The sequence below is a fragment of the Danio rerio genome, chromosome 13 (genome assembly GCF_049306965.1).
Source record: "Danio rerio strain Tuebingen ecotype United States chromosome 13, GRCz12tu, whole genome shotgun sequence".
Classification (NCBI taxonomy): domain Eukaryota; kingdom Metazoa; phylum Chordata; class Actinopteri; order Cypriniformes; family Danionidae; genus Danio; species Danio rerio.
The window spans coordinates 14,389,638-14,408,379 of record NC_133188.1 but is presented as its reverse complement, the minus strand read 5'-3'; the positions used below and the strand labels follow the sequence as shown (position 1 = coordinate 14,408,379).

Here is an 18,742-nt window from a genome sequence, read left to right as displayed (position 1 = left end):
TTGGCCGTAGTGCATGTGTGTGAATGAGTGTGTATGGATGTTTCCCAGTACTGGGTTGCAGCTGGAAGAGCATCTGCTGGATATGTTGGATAAGTTGGCAGTTCATTCTGCTGTGGCGACCCCTGATAATTAAAGGAATTAAGTCTTGGGAAAAGAATGAATTATTCAACAACAGTTACAGTTATAAAGTTATTAAAATTTTATAAATAATAAATTTGAAAATATGTATTTTTTAAATAAGCTTCAGAGATGTTTTCTTTCATACAGAAAAACACAAACACTTTTACAAACATCATAGAACGTTTATTAAATTCTGACTTGTAAGAAGTCACAATATTTCAATGCACTCCAATGGATGAAGCGCATTAATATACCTTATTTATACCTCAACCAATCCAACGGACTGATTATTGTACTCAACATAAATAAAAACAAATAAACATATTTACATAGACGGCAGGAGACTGGCTGGGCTAGAGAACAAGAACCTGGGATTTCAACAGAAAAACAAACCCTCCAAAGGACACTGAAGAATCTGAACATCAAAACCAAAACGCTACCATAACAAAAGCATGAATACAATGGATTTAAAAGCAAAAAGACAGCAGGGAAAAACCTGATGGAAGGATTTGCCACAGTGATCTTGAACAAAAAGGATCTTCACCGGGACACTTCACAGATACAGCTTACGAGGTGAAGACTCACAAAGTGGTCCCTGACGTGGGTTACAGAGTGATTTTAAGGATTGTAGGTCATAATCTCATGTCCGTTCTGCAGCAAAAATCACACACACACACACACACACACACACACACACACAGACAGACAGACAGACACACACAAACTGCTCTTTAACACCACCACAGATCCAGTCCGTCAAACTGGAAAGATCCACTCTCTCAAACAACTCTTAAGAAAAAAAATACATCCAAAGAAGTTGAAAAACGTCATAAAAAGCAGTTACTATACAGAAAATTCCATCATATACAAAAGGAAATTCAGTCCCTCTAATCAAAACTGGTAAGAAAACAAAGCCATACAATCAGTAATTACCTGATATGTTACAATTAAGAGTGTGTGCTGAATATTTGGTCGAGGCGATTCCTCCAGAATCCTTATTCTCGTTGTGTGATTAGTCAAAGCACTTCTCATTCAGGTTGATTATTATTAGTATTATTCTTTTTTGGTCACACTTATTTGCAAGCAGCTTTCATTAGTTCATGTATTTACTAACAATACCAGCATTTTATAATTATAATTCAACATTTACTAATGAATTATTCAAATCTAATGTTAAATTACATTGGTCAATGTTAACAACAGCTGAATAAATACTGGAATAACTGTACAGTTCATTGTTTGTTCATGCCAGTAAATACATTAACTAATACAACCTTACTGTAAAAAGTGTTCCCATTTTGTGTGCGTGTGTGTGTGTTCAGTAAACGATTGAAAAATACAGTAAACTACAATTCTGGGTGCTAATGATGTGAAGTATTTTACAGAATGATTATTTATTTATTTTAAAGTCTCTGTCGTTTTTTTTCTAAATCTCATACTGACCATCATCACAAACGTGTCTCGAAGTCCAGCTTAAAGGCAGTTTGAGGAATTCCCACACAGATCCCTCAAGTGATGCGCACGTGAGCCACTAACACTGAGTGGCTGAAATTGCCTCTGAACTTGTGCGTTGGTCTTGAACGAGCACCTTTAAAGCCCCTCTCTTGCTCCGTATTGAAGCCTATTTACATTTGAGGAGAACAAAATAACGTGTACAATTTCGCCCATTCGGAAAGCTCACATCCTGTTAAAGACATGCACAATGGCGTCCAAAAGGCAGGTCATTCGTCAGCAAAAAAAACATCAAGTCTCCTTCTACAGTTGTTGTTCGGCATTAGCATAAACGCCAGCGGGACTTTCTTTGTGTCTCTGTTTATCTGTGTGTGAATGCTGTTAGAGGTGGTGACTGGTTGTGTTTGTCATCCCGCAGACGAGGCACAGTATGCGTGTGTGTGCGTTTGAGCTCTAGTTTGAAGAGGATATCTGTCGCGAGGGTCGTCCCGCAGAAGAGGCGCTGTACGTTCGAGTGCGCTGTCTGATTCTGCAGGGCACCTCCAGCTCCTGGAATAAAGGGGCTTCTGTGATTTCGGAAGCCTCCGGTCGCTCCGCAGGCACGCGGGACAGCATACAGCGCACCATCTGAGCCTGAAATACAGACACATGCAGTGATATTAGTCTCTGTGTGTGTGTGTGTGTGTGTGTGTGTGTGTGTGTGTGTGTGTGTGTGTGTGTGTGTAGTAATATTTATTTAAAAAAGTCTGAATGATTGCTAGAGCCCACTAGAGGGCCTCAGCAAACTTCCAACAGGACCACTGAATAACTGACTTCAGTATACATGGGCTATGTTCTCACTGCGATAGTGCTCAAATCTGTTTGCGTAGCGGTTCACATTGTTGTTATAAATGTGACCAATATTTCTGATTTTATTAGATATCATATTTCCGGCAGCTAGCTCTCTGCCACTCTTACATGGTCGCCCACTGAAAGCAAGCAGTGCCCGGTCAGTACCTGGGATGGGAGATCACTTGGGAAAAGCTAGGTTGCTGCCGGAAGTGGTGTTAGTGAGGCCAGCAGAGGGTGCTTAACCTTCGATCTGAGTGGGTCCTAACACCCCAGTATATTGAAGGGGACTATATACTGCTTAGTGAGCGCCGTCTTTCGGATGAGACGTTAAAGTGAGGTCCCGACTCTGTGTTCGTTAAAAATCCCACGATATAGGGGTTTAACCCTGGTATCCTTGCCAAATTTGTCCACTGGCCTGTCCATCATGGTTTCCTAACCATCCCCATATCATAATTGGCTTTATCATGTTCTCCTCTCCATCAATCAGCTGGTGTGTGGTGTGTGGTCTGGCGCAATATGGCTGCCATTGCGCCATCTAGGTGAATGCTGCACACTGGTGGTAGATTTGGAGATTCCCCCTAATGTGTAAAGCACTTTGAGTATCCTTAAAACGCTATAGAATGTGGGGAATTATTATTATTATTATTAGATTATGTTTAATATGATTATTGCCAATTTCACAGACAACCGCTGTGCTTTTATGAACTTTAAATGGTTGTTTTGCTGGTTATAAAGTCTATTTCGGTGTTTAAAACCTAAAATGATTTTTTTTGGGGGTTTTTTTTGTGATGAACAAAAACACTGATAATTTAACAATTTTTTAAAAATTATTAACTTGTTGCGAGACTTGTCACGCTGTTTTTCCTTTATATTTGGTTTGGGTAATGCATTAATTATTTAAGTGAAATATACAGATGAAGTCACAATTATTAACCCCCCTTTGAAATGTATTTTCTTTTTTTAATATTTTCAAAATGATCTTTAACAGCCAACAGAGTCAATAGAGCAAACCATCGTTATACAATAACTTGCCTAATTACCCTAACCTGCCTAGTTAACCTAATTAAGCTAGTTAAGCCTTTAAATGTATGAAAAATATCTAGTCAAATATTATTTACTGTCATCATGGCAAATATAAAATAAAACTGTTATTAGAAATGAGTTAATAAAACTATTATGATTAGAAATGTGTTGAAAAAAATATTTTCTCGGTTTAACAGAAATTGGGGGGAAAAAAAATAAATGGAGGCTAATAATTTAGGGGGGCTAATAATTCTGACTTCAACTGTAGTTATTTCATATTTTTTTTTATTTTTAAATATGCCATTTACTATTGTGGTATTTTAATCTAACTGAACGATCCTATTTAGTTAAAGGCTAATGGTTAATTTTTGGTTGGAGCATCAGTTGTCATTCAAACAATATTCAAAATAAACAACCTTCAATTTTTGGGGTAAAGTATCTACAATGTGTGCTATTCTGTTATGCTGCTCAGTAGAGGATGTTTGCAGCATGAATGAACACAGAATAATGATGTGTGTTGATCAAAAAATACATACAAGTCACATGAAATCCTACATAAGTGTTCACACTGTGGTCGGATTGCAAAACATCAGATCTGATTTAATACCACATATGAAAGTGGCACAAATCGGAATTAAAAAGATCAGATTTTATAGCCTGAAGGACTCAATTTGTTTGATCAGGTGTGTTTAATTAGGGTTGGAACTAAACTGAGCAGTACTGCGGCCCTCCAGAAACTGAGGTTGACTCCTGTAATTAGATTATATATAAATAAAAGTTTGATGTAAAGTAAGAGTTAAAGTGTTATTAATATTATATACAATATTATTAATATTATATAGCACAGTGGTTCTCAAACTGTGGTACGTGTACCACTAGTGGTACGCAGGCTTCCTTCTAGTGGTACGCAGAGGTAATCCAATATCAATGTCATATGTACATGCAACATATATTTCAAAATTGATCAAAAATGGTTCATATATGAATATGATGACATATAGCCTATATTTATAAGGTCCTAGCAACATTTGCAGGTTTTTATTTATTTATTTTTTTTACATACAAGCACAGCACAGTGTTAATGTTCAAACTATTTATAATGTTTAAAGTGGCTGATAATAATAAAAATTCTTAATAATAGTAGTTAATCTGTCACGATTTTAAACTGCAGAGTTGTAGCTGCCTTACTGGGCCTACTACGCTACTGTATTTCAATACTGGTCATTATGGTGGTACTTGGAGGGACAATTTTTTTCTGAGGTGGTACTTGGTGAAAAAAGTTTGAGAACCACTGATATTGCATATACGTATTTGTTTAAGGAGTTAAAATGGGTTGAGAAGTCTTGACTTGTAATAATGAATAAATTCATTAACTCAAAATAAATTCATCCCATAAATTTAAAGAAAGCAAATGACTGGTTTAATTACAACCTTTGCCGCTCACTCACAGCACAGTTTTCAGTAAAGCTGCTTGAAATCGTTGTGTATATGAATTGTACTACACAAAAACAAGTTATTTCCCATTCTAAATATAGTACACTAGAACAGGTCTGACAGGCCTGACAATGCTGCTGTGAATGGAAAATATTTTGATGTTGTAATTGTAGTCCTGCACCTACAGGGGGCAGCAGAAGGGTTGTTGATCTTTAGGATTTCCCAACTGAACAATCACTCCACCCTCACTGCAGAACACCCAGCAGTACAAATACAAAAACACAACACACACTTACTTCCAGGATGTTGGCCTTGCAGAAAGCAGCAGGAAACTGCAAGGCTCTGACCTCTGTGAGAGTCTGGAAGAAACACAGTGAGATGTTCATTTTTGGTTCAATAAAATGAAATATTTGATTCAATACTTTTATGCATGCATAACATGAATATACTACAGTCAAAACTTGAGTAAGATTAATACTTTTATTCAGCAAAGAAACTTCAAAATGATCACCAAAAAAGAAGAAAAATGTGTAGCAACACAAATGATGAAAACAATGCCTTCAGCAGCAAATGATTTCATGTTCATCACATGACACTAAAGACTGCAGTAATTGTGCTGACAATTCAGCTTTGACATCATATCAATATTAAAATGAATACATTTAAACAGAAAAAGAGTTAAACTGTACTTCTATTTCTAAATGGAATTTAATTAACAAAATGCAGCATTATATTATAATGCACATTTTAATTTGATTATATTACAAATACTGGCTATGTTTATATAAATATATATATAAACAGCCAGTGCTTTGCAGCACAGTGCAAACAAGTGGAGTACAGTTCATCTGTATCGATGTATGTGCAGTCTTACCCTGACTCTCTCCATCTGTGTGCGGAATGGACAGAGGAGCTCAAAAAGAATCAGGCCAAGTGAATAAATGTCCACCTTGTGAGAATATGAATTGCCGGACAACTACAGAAAGAAAAGAAAGAGGGGAAAGAGAGAAAGCTTTTTTTAACATAAAGCATATTTATTTAAAAGCATATTTGGGAAAAACTATTACTTAGTAATTATTGGTTGTCTGGATTTGCCATGATAAGTATATATTCAGAGCAAAATTCAGTGCAGTTATGAACAAATAATAATGTTTTCAAAATTCTTTAAAAAAAAAAAAAACAAAAAGAAAGAAAATAATATTTTCTTTATCCAAAAATATATATTTTTTTACATTTTAGATTAATCAAACAAATGTATGTGTAATGTATAATATGTCAAACTAAACAAATTTTCTGAAATAATGATAGTATCCTTGTTAGGTCTGTATACACATTTAACATTATTTATTATTCATTATATTTTCCCCCAAAGCTACAGCGCATGTGCTCTAGAGTGATAGATGCAAAAATCGACAATTAATAGACTATTTTTTTTCTGGATATTTAAGACGGCACAGTGGTTAGCACTGTCACTTCACAGCAAGAAGGTCACTGGTTTGAGTCCAGGCTGGGCCAGTTGGCATTTCTGCTGTGCATGTTCTCCCTGTGTTTGGAGTTTCCTCCGGGTTCTACGGTTTCCCCACAGTCCACATGTGCTATAGGTAAATTGAATAAGCTAAATTGGCCTTTGTGTATGTGTGTAAACGCAAGCGTGTATGGGTGTTTCCCAGTGCTGGTTTGCAGCTGGAAGGGCATTTACTGTGTAAAACATATGCTGGATAAGTTGGCGGCGACCCCTGATGAATAAAAGGACTAAGCCGAAGGAAAATTAATGAATGAATGATTCAGAAATGTTGAATTCATTAAATGATACATGCACACATTTTAAAACTCACTTAAAAATGTTTGTATCAAGCACTAAAATGTTGGGGTTAAGTTAATTGTGACGCATCCCTAATTAAAAATCTACAAGCCTTATACAAAGCAGAATTCTAATTTTCCATAGACTGCTTAATGCTAAATAAAAACCAGCAGTGTTTTGGCATTAAACTGTGTAGCATTTCTGCACAGTGACTGGAACAGACCTGTTCGGGGCTCATGTAGAGTTTGGTGCCCACTTGGCCAGTGTGCCGGGCATAGATTGGCATTGGTGTGAGAGTACTCAGCTCTTCATCATCTTCCTCCTGATCCATGGCAGTGACCAGGCCAAAGTCTCCCACCTTCACCACATCATCCATTGTGAAGAAAATATTAGATGGCTGAGAGAAAGAGAAAGGGAAAGGAAAATGACTGAGCTGATCATTTTGTGAAACCTTTCATTTCAGCCAGGTTTCATTCTCAGCATCTTTACCTTAAGATCTCTGTGCATGAGTCCTTTGCTATGCAGGAAGTCCACAGCTTCAGCGATCTGCAGGAAGATGTCCAGACACTGAGTGTGTTCCCTGAGTTCGGGCAAACACCTCTGAGCCATCCAGTCCTTCAGGTTCTCCTTCCTACAGAGCTGCATCTGAATGTACAGGTAGACCTTCGGTGTGAGCAGGGGCCGCACGACGGGACAGGGGGTACTGGGAGCAAGACTCAGAGTCGTGGGCCTTGAAGGTAAGGAAATGGGTGGTCCTGTTGACGTACTGCGCTGGGGTTTGGAGCCAGACTGTGAAAGGCACACGGGTGGCACAGGTGTACTTCCGCTGAGGTCACTGTCATTGTCCTGGTGTTCACAGCCGGAGTCCTCGAAGACGATGTCGAAAGAGGAAGAGGTGCAGTCGCCGTGGGCAACCGTGCGAGGTGGGCAGAGCTCAAAGGAGTGGGGGGAATCGGAGACCTCCATAATAGCATCTGGGTCGGCCTGACTGTCTCGCTCTGACATCATACTGTCCGGCCCCAGGCCCTCCACGCAGACTTGGTCCCCGACGCACACGCTGGTGTCCCCGCCGGCCGCACACATGCATGATGAGTCCACAGGAGACGGAGTGGCCACTGGAACCTTAACAGAGAAAGCCTCCATGTGTTCCGGAGAGCTCAGCAGCCAATCAGCAGTGCTGAAGAGAGACACACAGAATCATTTTTCTATGATGCTCTTGATGTAAAAATGGTTTAGTTCCATTATTAGACATTACATAGACTAAAAGTTAGTTTGAAAGACAAACAATAGCTTAGTGTCCATCTAAAATTATTTAAATAGGAGTATAACTGCAATATTGCATAATAGATGTGCAAATAAAGCAGTGTTTCCATCTAATTGTTCAAAGAAAACAAAATTGCCACCTCCTGATTAACTGTGGTGGTGTGTAAAGGCATGAGACACAGAGCCATTTTGGAGGTAATTAATAATATAATAACACTAATACTGAAATGACTAAGGCGTTTTAGAATGAGCAAAACAACATTTCAGATGTTTTACAGTTTGCTCAGCCTGCTGGTTTATACATTCACACACTTTTCGTATAACAAAATCACAAGACTTTAATGCGCATACTGGAATCTGTTTGGTAAGTGTTTCTATTGTAGTTTATGAGCATCTTTTTTTTGTTGAAAGTAATTTTAAAATGCATACGTTTTTAAGCGCATATCCTAATTGCGCATAAAAATAGGTGGATGGAAACGCTACATAAGTGAAAGAGTTTTAAATTTATTGCCAAGTCAGTTTCTCTGGTAATTTGATCTGGTGTTATAAAAAAAAATAACATTTTATAAAATAGCACTTTTTTATAATAATAAAAAAATAGAACAATAAAAAGACATCAACAGCAATAAATAATATACATAAGATAAAATACATGACATAAAACACGGTATATGCAGGAATCCTGAAGGTAATTTCAATACCTTCTTAAGACTTTTTTTTTTTTTTTTATACTTTATTTATAGAAGTTTTTGTAAGAACATAACACCAAATAATGTACATCATATATATATGTTGACAAACTTGTCTCAGTGTTATTACCTTATACTAACTAGAACATGCACCAAAACACAAGCAAACATAACAGCAATTTTACAGCACCATCACAAAACAATAAAGAAATTTTAGCCAGACTGATGGAATAAGAGACAGAATAGAATAACATGTAAAAAGGAAGTGGAGAGAAGAAAAAAAAATTACCAGAAAAAAAAAAATATTACAGAAACATTAATAACCTATACATCTGAGGAAGGGGCCCCATGTTTTGTCATACAACTTTTGTTTGCCAAATCTAGAGAAGCGTATCCTTTCCAACTTGAGGGCAGAAACCATTTCAGCTAACCATTTAAAAAAATTTGGAGGTGTTGTGGATTTCCACTCCATCAGAATCACTCTCTTGGCCAACACCATGCCAAACATAAAGGAGAGTTGTTGATGTTTAGGCCAAGTTAGAGCCTGGTCTGACCATCCAAACAATGCTATTTCTACATCAATTTTTATGTCCATTTCAAAAGCCTGGGAGTAAAGTCCGAAGATACTTTTCCAAAATTCAGATACTTCTGGACAGGACCAAAATATATGACCATAGGTCCCGACTGCGCCTTTGCATTTATCACACAGAGGAGAGACAGAAGGATACAGCTTATTAAGTTTGGCTTTTGTATAGTGCAATCTATGCATCACTTTAAATTGAATGAGCTGTAGCCTTACATTTATAGAACAAGAATGAATACGACTCAATCCCTCCTCCCAGGTAGAGGATGAAATGTCAATTCCTAATTCCCTCTCCCAAGAATCTTTCAGATGTGCAGTAGAGACCGAGACGTGAGAAGAAAACAGATCTATAAATTTGGTCACTAAATGTTTCTCCATTGGGCACTGCCTCAAAAGCTTGTACAAATCATGGTCAAGAGAGACTTCCTCGCACTGTGGAAAGTTGTGTTTGATAAAATGACGCACCTGTAAATAACGAAAAAAGTGTGATTGTGAGAGTCCAAAAGTTTTATATAAGTATTCAAATGTGGCCAGTTTGTTATCTACATAAAAATCCTTTACTGAACGCAGTCCTTTGTTACTCCAAAAAGTGAAGATCTTATCAAGTTGTCCAGGCACAAAATCATGATTTTTGCAGATAGGTAAATAAACAGAGGGATGCTCGATCTTTAATGCCATTTTCACTTGATTTAAAATTTTAATAGAATTAAGAACAATAATATTCTTACATTGAACTTTTTTCAATGATAGAGCTTTCGACCACAAAATTGCAGCCAAAGAACTGTTGCCAACTGAACAAGCCTCAAACTGTAACCACTTAGGACATATATCTGACTGATCGGAAGCAACTTGATCACACTCATGCCAAAACATCATAGCCCTCATGTTAGCTGCCCAATAGTATTGACGGAATGTGGGCATTGCTAGCCCTCCCACTTCCCTAGACTTTTGCAAGTGGGGTTTTGAAATTCTGTGTGCCCTATATCCCCAAATGAAAGGAAAAATCACAGAATCTAACAATTTAAAAAAGGATTTTGGGAGAAATATGGGTAAATTCTGAAAAAGATAAAGAAAACGAGGCAAAATAACCATCTTGATGGCATTAATTCGGCCTATTAATGATAATGGAAGAATCCTCCACTTCTCGATAGATAATTTTAATTTGTTAATAGCCGCTAGAAAATTTAATCTATAAATATCCTTAAAATGTTTGGGGATAATTAATCCCAAGTAGGTGAAATGATTATCTACAATTTTAACAGGCAGAGATTTCAAAAATCCAGAGTCCAAGCCATCTCCCAGAGGCAAAAACATACTTTTTCCCCAATTAACTGAATAACCAGAGAAGGAACCAAAAATATTAAGTGTTTCCATTAAATGTGGAAAAGCGGTGGATGGGTCATTTAAAAATAATATTAAATCATCAGCATACAAAGATAGTTTAACCTCGAATTTTCCACAGGGCATACCTCGAATCTCAGAATGGGTACGTAAGTATATAGCCAAGGGTTCTAGGGCCAGATCAAACAGCAGCGGACTTAAACAACACCCCTGTCGTGTTCCCCGCTGTAGCTGGAAAAATGCAGATCGATCAGAATTTGTGAGAATTGCAGACTTAGGAGCCAAGTAAAGCATTTTAATTAACCTGATAAAATTTTCACCAAAGCCGAATCTCTCTAGAACAGAAAACATATAACTCCATTCAATTCGGTCAAAGGCTTTCTCTGCGTCCAGGGAGAGGATTGCTGCCTTAGATTTTTTTGACTGATTGTTGTATAAAATGTTTAATAGGCGGCGTGAGTTACAAAAGGAGAACCTTCCCAAAATAAAGCCAGTTTGGTCGGAATGAATTAATGAATCCACATGTTTGTTTAATCGAGTAGCCAAAATTTTTGCGATAACCTTTTGATCACTGTTAAGAAGACTAATTGGTCTGTAATTAGCTGGCTCAGTATCATCTCTGTCTTTTTTCTTCAAAAGACACACAAACGCTTCATATAAAGAGTCAGGAAACTTATTTAGCTCAATTGAGTGATTTAACATACGAAGCAAGAGAGGAGCCAATGTAGATGCATTTGCTTTATAAAATTCAATTCCATACCCATCTGGACCTGTGGCTTTTCCACTGGGAAGGGAATTAATTGCTCCCAGCACTTCACTAAGATCGAAAGGTTGTTCTAATTCCTTTTTAGCACTATCACTAAGCTTTGGAAAGTTCACTTTATTGAGAAAGCTATGTCCCAAGTCACTCATTACTGGACTGGTTGAAGAATAAAGATGCTCATAAAATTCTGTAAAGCAGTCATTGATTTCTTTAGGATGCGTTACCAAATCACCATTTTGAGCTCTAATTTGATGAATAGCACGACTGGCCTGCACCCCTTTAAGCTGACGAGCAAGAAAAGTATCTGCTTTGTCACTGAGTTCAAAATGTTTCTGCTTAAGCTTCAATAGTACATTAGAGACCTGATCACTCAGAATTGAATTATATTCGTATTTCAATTTTAAAATTTCATTAAGGTCTGATTGAGCTTTGGATTCTTGAAAAGCTTTTTCCAAGGAAGGAAGGATATTTTCAATCTCAAATAGTCGTTTGCGTTTTTCCTTTTTATGTGCAGATTCAAAAGCAATAATATGTCCTCTCAAAACAACTTTACAGGTTTCCCACAAACATGAGTCAGATACGTCTCCTTTATCGTTGGTCTCTAAAAATTGACTCAGCTGATTTGAAAGAAATGAGGTAAACTTTTTATCCATTAGCAAGATAGGGTTAAAACGCCAACAATATTGGTTCTTTGGTAAAGACAAACTTAAACCTAGTGAGACGGGGCTATGATCCGAAATTACAATGTTATGGTATTTAGATTGAACAACGTCTTTTATAATTTTGGAGTCAATAATAAAATAATCTATACGAGAGTAAGATTTGTGAACTTGAGAAAAAAATGAATACTCCCGACCAGTAGGATTCAGTAATCTCCATACATCCACAAAATTCATGGACTTAATAAGACTATTTAGAACCCCAACAGACTGGATAGGAGAAGGAACACGAGCTGAAGAGCGGTCAAGATAAGAATCTAAATAACAATTAAAATCTCCCGCGATTACTACGTTAGTAGCATTGGTATCTGGAAGGAGTCCAAATAATTTCCTAAAAAAAGCCGGGTCATCAATGTTAGGGCCATACACATTAACACATGTGATTGGAACATTATTAATACAGCCCGATACAATAACATATCTGCCCCCTGGATCTGAGATTACTGAATGAGAACGAAATGGAATCGACTTTTTGAAAAGAATAGCCACACCTCTTGCCTTGGAAGAAAATGTTGCTTGGTATACTTGAGAGATCCAATTTGCCCGCAGTCTTAACTGTTCATTAGCTCTAATATGAGTCTCTTGAAGAAAAATTATATCAGCTGATAAAGACTTTAAATGTGCAAACACTTTGCCACGTTTTATCGGGTGCCCCATTCCTCTTACATTCCAACTGACAAAATTCACATTCATATTTTGTTTCTTCTAACAATCATTATTATAACAATCAGAAAGAAAACATCATAAAACCCGTCCAGCTTATTTACATAAAAACTTATAAGTGCCGTAAACAATTGGTGCAACAAAAAAAAATGTGGTAACAGCCCCAACCCCATCCCAAACCCCAGTGCAGAACAGCATTTCCCCCCCATCTTCACGGAGCCAGCAAGAGGACAAAGCAAAGAGTACAAATCTTACCTAGGACTGATAAAAGAAAAAGCAGCCACACAAAAAAACTTAAAAATGAAAATAGTAACCTTCAGTAAGGGAGAAAGAGAAGAAAGAAAAAAAAACTCGAGAGGGTCCACTCTCTGCAAATAATGTTATTAGTCCTCTACCTCGCGTGTCATAGTCATTGGTCCATCAGAAGAAAAAAAAAACTATCAGTCTTAGTCTAAACATTCAGGCGTGATGGTCATAGAACTTCCTGACCAGGGATCAGATCGAAACATTAGGAAGTACATCCACAAATTTTTTTGCCTCTTCAGGAGATGTGAATGACATCGACTTTCCATTATGAGTCAACATCAATTTTGCTGGAAAGCGCAGCGACCATTTCATGCCAGCTGCGCGTAAAGCTCGCGTGATCGGACCAAAAGCACGGCGCTGCGCAGTGACCTCGGGACTGTAGTCAGGAAAAATATATATCTGGCTGCCCTTGTACTTCAGCGGGAAATTCTCCCTGCTGAGGCGAAGAATTAAATCTTTGTCCCTATCATGATGAAGTCTTGCAATAATTGTGCGGGGTCTTTGACCCGCAGATGGCTTTGGTAGAAGGGCACGGTGTGCCCGATCGATTTTGACGGGCTTTGGAAAATGTTCGTTGCCAAATAGTTCAGTGATCACGTCCGAGATGAACCGCGAAGTGCTGCCCTGTTCCTCCCCTTCAGATATTCCAACGAATTTTAAGTTGAGCCTTCGAGATCGGCCTTCCAAGTCATTCAGCTTAGTCCATAATGATTTGTTCTCAGCTTGCAGTTCCTGGCACTTTTTTTCAGTTTCTCCGACGCGTCGGTCCACCTCATTCAGTGCTTCTTCCACATCCACTAATTTTAGATTAAAGCCAGTTTGTTCCGACTGCAAATTAGCCATCGCCGCATCCAGTGTATCCAGCCGACCACTCAAAGCGGTCATCTTCTCGTCAATTAATTTCTTCAGATCGTCACCTTGCGAGTTTATTGCCGCCAGTATAACACTCACATTTGCCTGAGATAGAGTGTCACACGCGGCGATATCATCCCTGACAGCAGTCACGGTTTTTGAAGACTTTCTAGACGCCATGATCGAGCACGCGATGAATCAAGAAAAGTCGGTAAAACACCCAAAAAGTTACGAAAATAATTGAAATCTTACTTCGAACTATTAAGAGTAAATCCAAGATATGACTGATAGTTATTAAATAGAATAAAGACACGAAAGATGGAGTTATATTCGAAAATCAATGTTATTAGAGAGCAGCTCAAAAAAAATCGACTACTCCATGCTTTCCGCGCATGCGCCCCCCCTTCTTAAGACTTTTTAAAGACTTTCTAAGAATATTTTAAGACCTCATCGCCACTTCAAGTTCTAATCAGTATCAAAGCTTTCACTTAATAAACAGTTGTTAATAAACAGTTGTAGTTAAATAAATCAATGAAGCACAACCATGCAACAGAACTCAGATAGGCTTAGAAGCAACAAAGCTTAAAGGAATAAATTACTCTGTTGTTTTCAGCGACAGGCTTCAGCCACTGTTTAAACTGGTCTTTCTCCAACCAGGAGTACGCAAACTAACATTTCCCATTTTGCCGTCTGTTTTTTTTTTTTTGGAGTCAAACACTTTAAACAACGCTTGAACAAAAACTAAGACCTTGCAAAACACGATTAAGACTTTAATATCTTTTGAGAGCCTTAGCTTTCTCTTAATTGATTCATCAGTTTTTAATACTTTAAGACCCCAAGGACACCCTGTAGAATAATAAGGTAAAAATCTAAAACAGTTTAAGGTTTCATTTGATAAAAAAATGTCTGATAACATTAACAATAGGGGTTGGCCTTTCACGATAAGAAATGTTTGTTGTGCAATACATCACAGAAATTGTTGCTATAAGTGATATTACTGTCATTCTGAGATCATTTTATGCCACTAGATTTACAATAATTATATAAAAGCATAATAATGCAAATAGCCATAAACAATTTAAAATACTTCTTCTTATGGCTATTTGGATTTAATAATTTGTTGTTATTGTTATTCCTATTCTATATACTATTAAATGTCCTATTAGAAAAATGTCCAATTATAAACTGACACTAGTAAGATAGAATGTAAACGTCATTGTAAAATGGCTTTAACGCTATTTGTGAATTTAAAAATACATATTGCAACGGCAAAAATGATTGAGGTCATCTTCAAGTATTGTGTGATAAGTCGATATAATGATTATTGTGACAAACATACATTTTTGGAATGCACTATTTATGCCTAACACTGGTTTCTGCTGCCTTATTGAAAATTTGGGGGATCTTCTCCTTTTGGAAGACGGTTGAAAAAAACTAAAACAAACAGACAGTCAGACAGGTATATGGTGAGACAGAAGGAGAAGTTAGTCAAACTGAAAAGACAGAGAGCTAGCAAGTTTAAAAGGAAGACAGATGGATATTAGGCTAGACAGATACATACATAGGGAGACAGATATATAAAAAGATAGACTGAAAGACAGACTGATAGCTAGTTAAGATGGATAGTTGAACAGACAGTCAAGTACATACACAAACTGTTACCAAAAAAAATTGATGTTTAGGCCGTTAAAAAGAGAAAGACAGCTAGTTGGTTAGAAAGAAAGAAAGATGGGTACAAATATATATAGTTAGCTAGAAAGAGACAAGCAGAAAGACGGATGGATTGTCAGTTAGACAAAAATATACAGACAAATAGTTGTTAGAAAGACGAATAGGCAGGTAATTAGTTAGACAGACAGTTAAACAGACATATGGATAGTTTGACAAAGACTTGGATAGATTGTAGAAAGTCAGATAGACAGACAGAGACATAGTCAGAGACACAAACCATATAAATACAGATTGATTTTTAGACAGTTAGAAAGAGACAGACAAAGATGGATACAGATGGCTAGTTAGATAGATAGACAAATAGATAGAAGACAAAAAGTTTGTTAAAAAGACTGACAGACAATTTGTTAAGACAGATAAAAAGACAAGTAGGTCATTAGAATCTAAAATCTTAAATCTAGGCTAGGCCCAGAAATCTTATCAGATTAATCAGAAAACCCTAGTGCTCTCCATTACCAAAACCCAGTATTTTGTCATGTGTCAGCAAGTTTATGTTGTAAAGCACCTTGCGTCTTTGAGCCAGCGTTTGTCCATGTCCTCCTGCCAGCCCTGAGGCGGACTCTCCTGCCAGGCGTTGAAGTAACGGATGATTCCTGGGTGTTCCAGCTTAGCCAGAGCCTTCACCTCTCGCATGACCTTCTCACGGGCCAGCTCCCTACAACCACAATTACAGCATTACACACACAAACAGGCAACCGATAATCTGGATAACTGGCTTTATGGACTGCCGGTGTTTGGAGTTGACGGATACCTGTTTGGTAGACGGATCCTCTTGATGGCATAGTTGCAGTCGTCCACCTTGTTGCGAGCCTCAAACACGACACCAAATCCACCCCGTCCCAAACACTGCACTGGCTCAAAGTCTGTCAAATATCTGATATACACAAACAAACACAAAATGGCTATGAATCACAAAAGTATGCTGTATGATGGAATAGCTGTGTGTGTTCAAATGAAGCAAACTTCAGACTGTCAAAACGGTTTTCAAGTGTCACTTTAAATGGCTAATTTATACATAATCAAACTATCAAAATGCAAACATCAAATAAACTCCACAGCAAGAGCACTCGAGTCATAATAGCTGTGCATTTACCCTTCAGTATTTAAAAGTAAAATATGATCACGATGCCATCTGTGCATTCCGCACTCAGCAAATGCAAGCCTCTAATGTGCCATGTGCAAACAAGTGTAATCTATTTAAAGAAATGGCTTTGCTTTCTTTATTTAAAAGAGGAACACCAACTGTAACTTCACTGTTTAAATGTAAAATCTGCAATTTCTAGTACAGTGGTAAGGAACCTCTGGCTCGCGAGCCACATGTGGCTATTTGATCAAGAATACGTGGCTGTCCAGCTGTCTTCTGTCAAAAATATTTCACTGTTTAAAAAAATACAATTCCCTTTTTATTGTTTTTTTCACAGCAAAATTAATAAAAACTCTATTAACAATAAAAGAATGTTTCGACCAATGTGAAACATTTCAAGCACTGTGGAAAAACTTGAATAGCAACACCAATAAAGGGCAAACAACTTACTTTTCTTGAGCAAGTCAAAGAAAAAAAAATCATTGACGGAAAAATTAAAAAAAATCTATAAATTTCTTCATTCATAGACTTCCTCAACATGTGATTCTTTATTTATTTATTGCCACAACAGCAACTTATGGCTATTTCATGGCAAATTGATATACATAAAAAATATTACATGATAAAAACAAATAGCTTTTACAATAAAAAATGTTACAAACATGTAGCATAGAAATAAACAAAATTCACACAAAATAGTCAAAGTTAAATATGATTTTTCAGTTAAATTTTGATAAATAATAAAGGATTCTTCCTGGTGGCAACATGATTATTCCTTTTTTTTAAATATATACTAGAGCTGCAAAGTTAATCGAAAAAAGATTGCGATTTCGATTCGACCCCCTAGACGATCTTAATCCAGCATTTCTATGATTCTGCCAATCATATATTCTAGTTTAGGAGAGAAGCAAAGGCGGCTGCACGAGTCTTTTCAGTGTTTCACATACATTGCTCAGTGACATGGACACCTCCAAATAATGTTAAAAAAAGTCACAAACTGTATTTATAAGGTATAATTCACCCAAAATGTAATTTTTGTCTTCATATAATGCTGTATTCGGGGCTGGGAAATCACACGAGACGCAAGCTGCTGACCATGAGCTGTTACCACAGAGAGGGCGGGCGCGTGTGCACGTCTACTTTAGAGAACAGAACCTGCATATGCTGTGAGTAACAGGTAATAAAGTTGTAAATATCATTTAGTTTGTTGCACAGAGTGATCGTTTGAGACCCGCGCGAAGTATGAACAGCACTTAGCTGTGAAAATGAAACAAAGCGTGCACATAATTTAAATAATCATATTGCATTTTAGAGTTATGACTGCGACAGGCATTTAATAAGTCTTTTCTTTCATAGCGAACAAACAGTTGTGCATGAAAATAAATGTTTACAGTGTCAGTTTAACTACTCTAGCCTATATAATGTCGATTTTACCAGTGAATAAAATGGTCTAATAATGTTGTCAAATGACAGACTGCAAGCATAGGCCTATATCTCAAACACAATTCAACATCATAATGATTATAAGTAGAACAGAATTATTTATAGAAACCATTAGACCTACACATATTATTATTGTTGTTTTGCCATATGTTTGAGAAAAAAACAATAATAATAACCGACTCATATTAAACTTTAAATTACATCTATAGAATCGTGAGAAAATCTTGATATTTATTTTAAGCAAATAAATTATAATAATAATAAAATGAAAAAAATTAAAAAATAAAATAAAATCGCGATCTTCATTTTAGTCAGAAATATGCAGCTCTAATATATACACACACAAACACACAAAAAAAATGCACTTGCCAATAAAATCTAAGGGTCTTTGTGGAAAAAAGTTCCCGATCTCTGTTCTAGCAAATGAAGGTGTGATGTGTTTAAGCAGTGATGGACATTGGCTAATCCAACATTCATTCAAACAATAAAAAAAATAAAATAAAAAAAAAAACAAGCTTTATTTTCACATTTTTTGCAAGTTCAAACAGGATAAAACAGGATATTGTGAAGAATGTTGGAAAACAGCAGCCATTAGCTATGTTTCCATCAATCTATTTTTATGCGCATTTTGGATTTGTGCATAA

The 18,742-nt window shown here is 36.8% G+C and overlaps 1 protein-coding gene across 2 annotated transcripts in view; it reads right to left on the bottom strand.

The window, feature by feature from the left end:
- Window positions 1-281: 281 nt before the first annotated feature.
- The window catches only part of eif2ak3 (eukaryotic translation initiation factor 2-alpha kinase 3), a 59,372-nt gene continuing 40,911 nt past the window's right edge, over window positions 282-18,742 (bottom strand). Inside the window, exons 11-17 of one of the 2 annotated variants that reach the window (XM_005156585.6) lie at window positions 16,323-16,445; window positions 16,077-16,226; window positions 7,151-7,838; window positions 6,885-7,058; window positions 5,735-5,836; window positions 5,157-5,219; window positions 282-2,205 (exon numbers count right to left, since the gene is read on the bottom strand). In XM_005156585.6, coding sequence (XP_005156642.3) covers window positions 2,026-2,205; window positions 5,157-5,219; window positions 5,735-5,836; window positions 6,885-7,058; window positions 7,151-7,838; window positions 16,077-16,226; window positions 16,323-16,445 — 1,480 coding nt within the window. In that variant the 3' untranslated portion in view covers window positions 282-2,025. Of the gene's footprint in view, window positions 2,206-5,156; window positions 5,220-5,734; window positions 5,837-6,884; window positions 7,059-7,150; window positions 7,839-8,330; window positions 8,636-14,254; window positions 16,227-16,322; window positions 16,446-18,742 lie in introns of those variants that run through there. The other variant, XR_012389203.1, reaches the window with a different exon arrangement.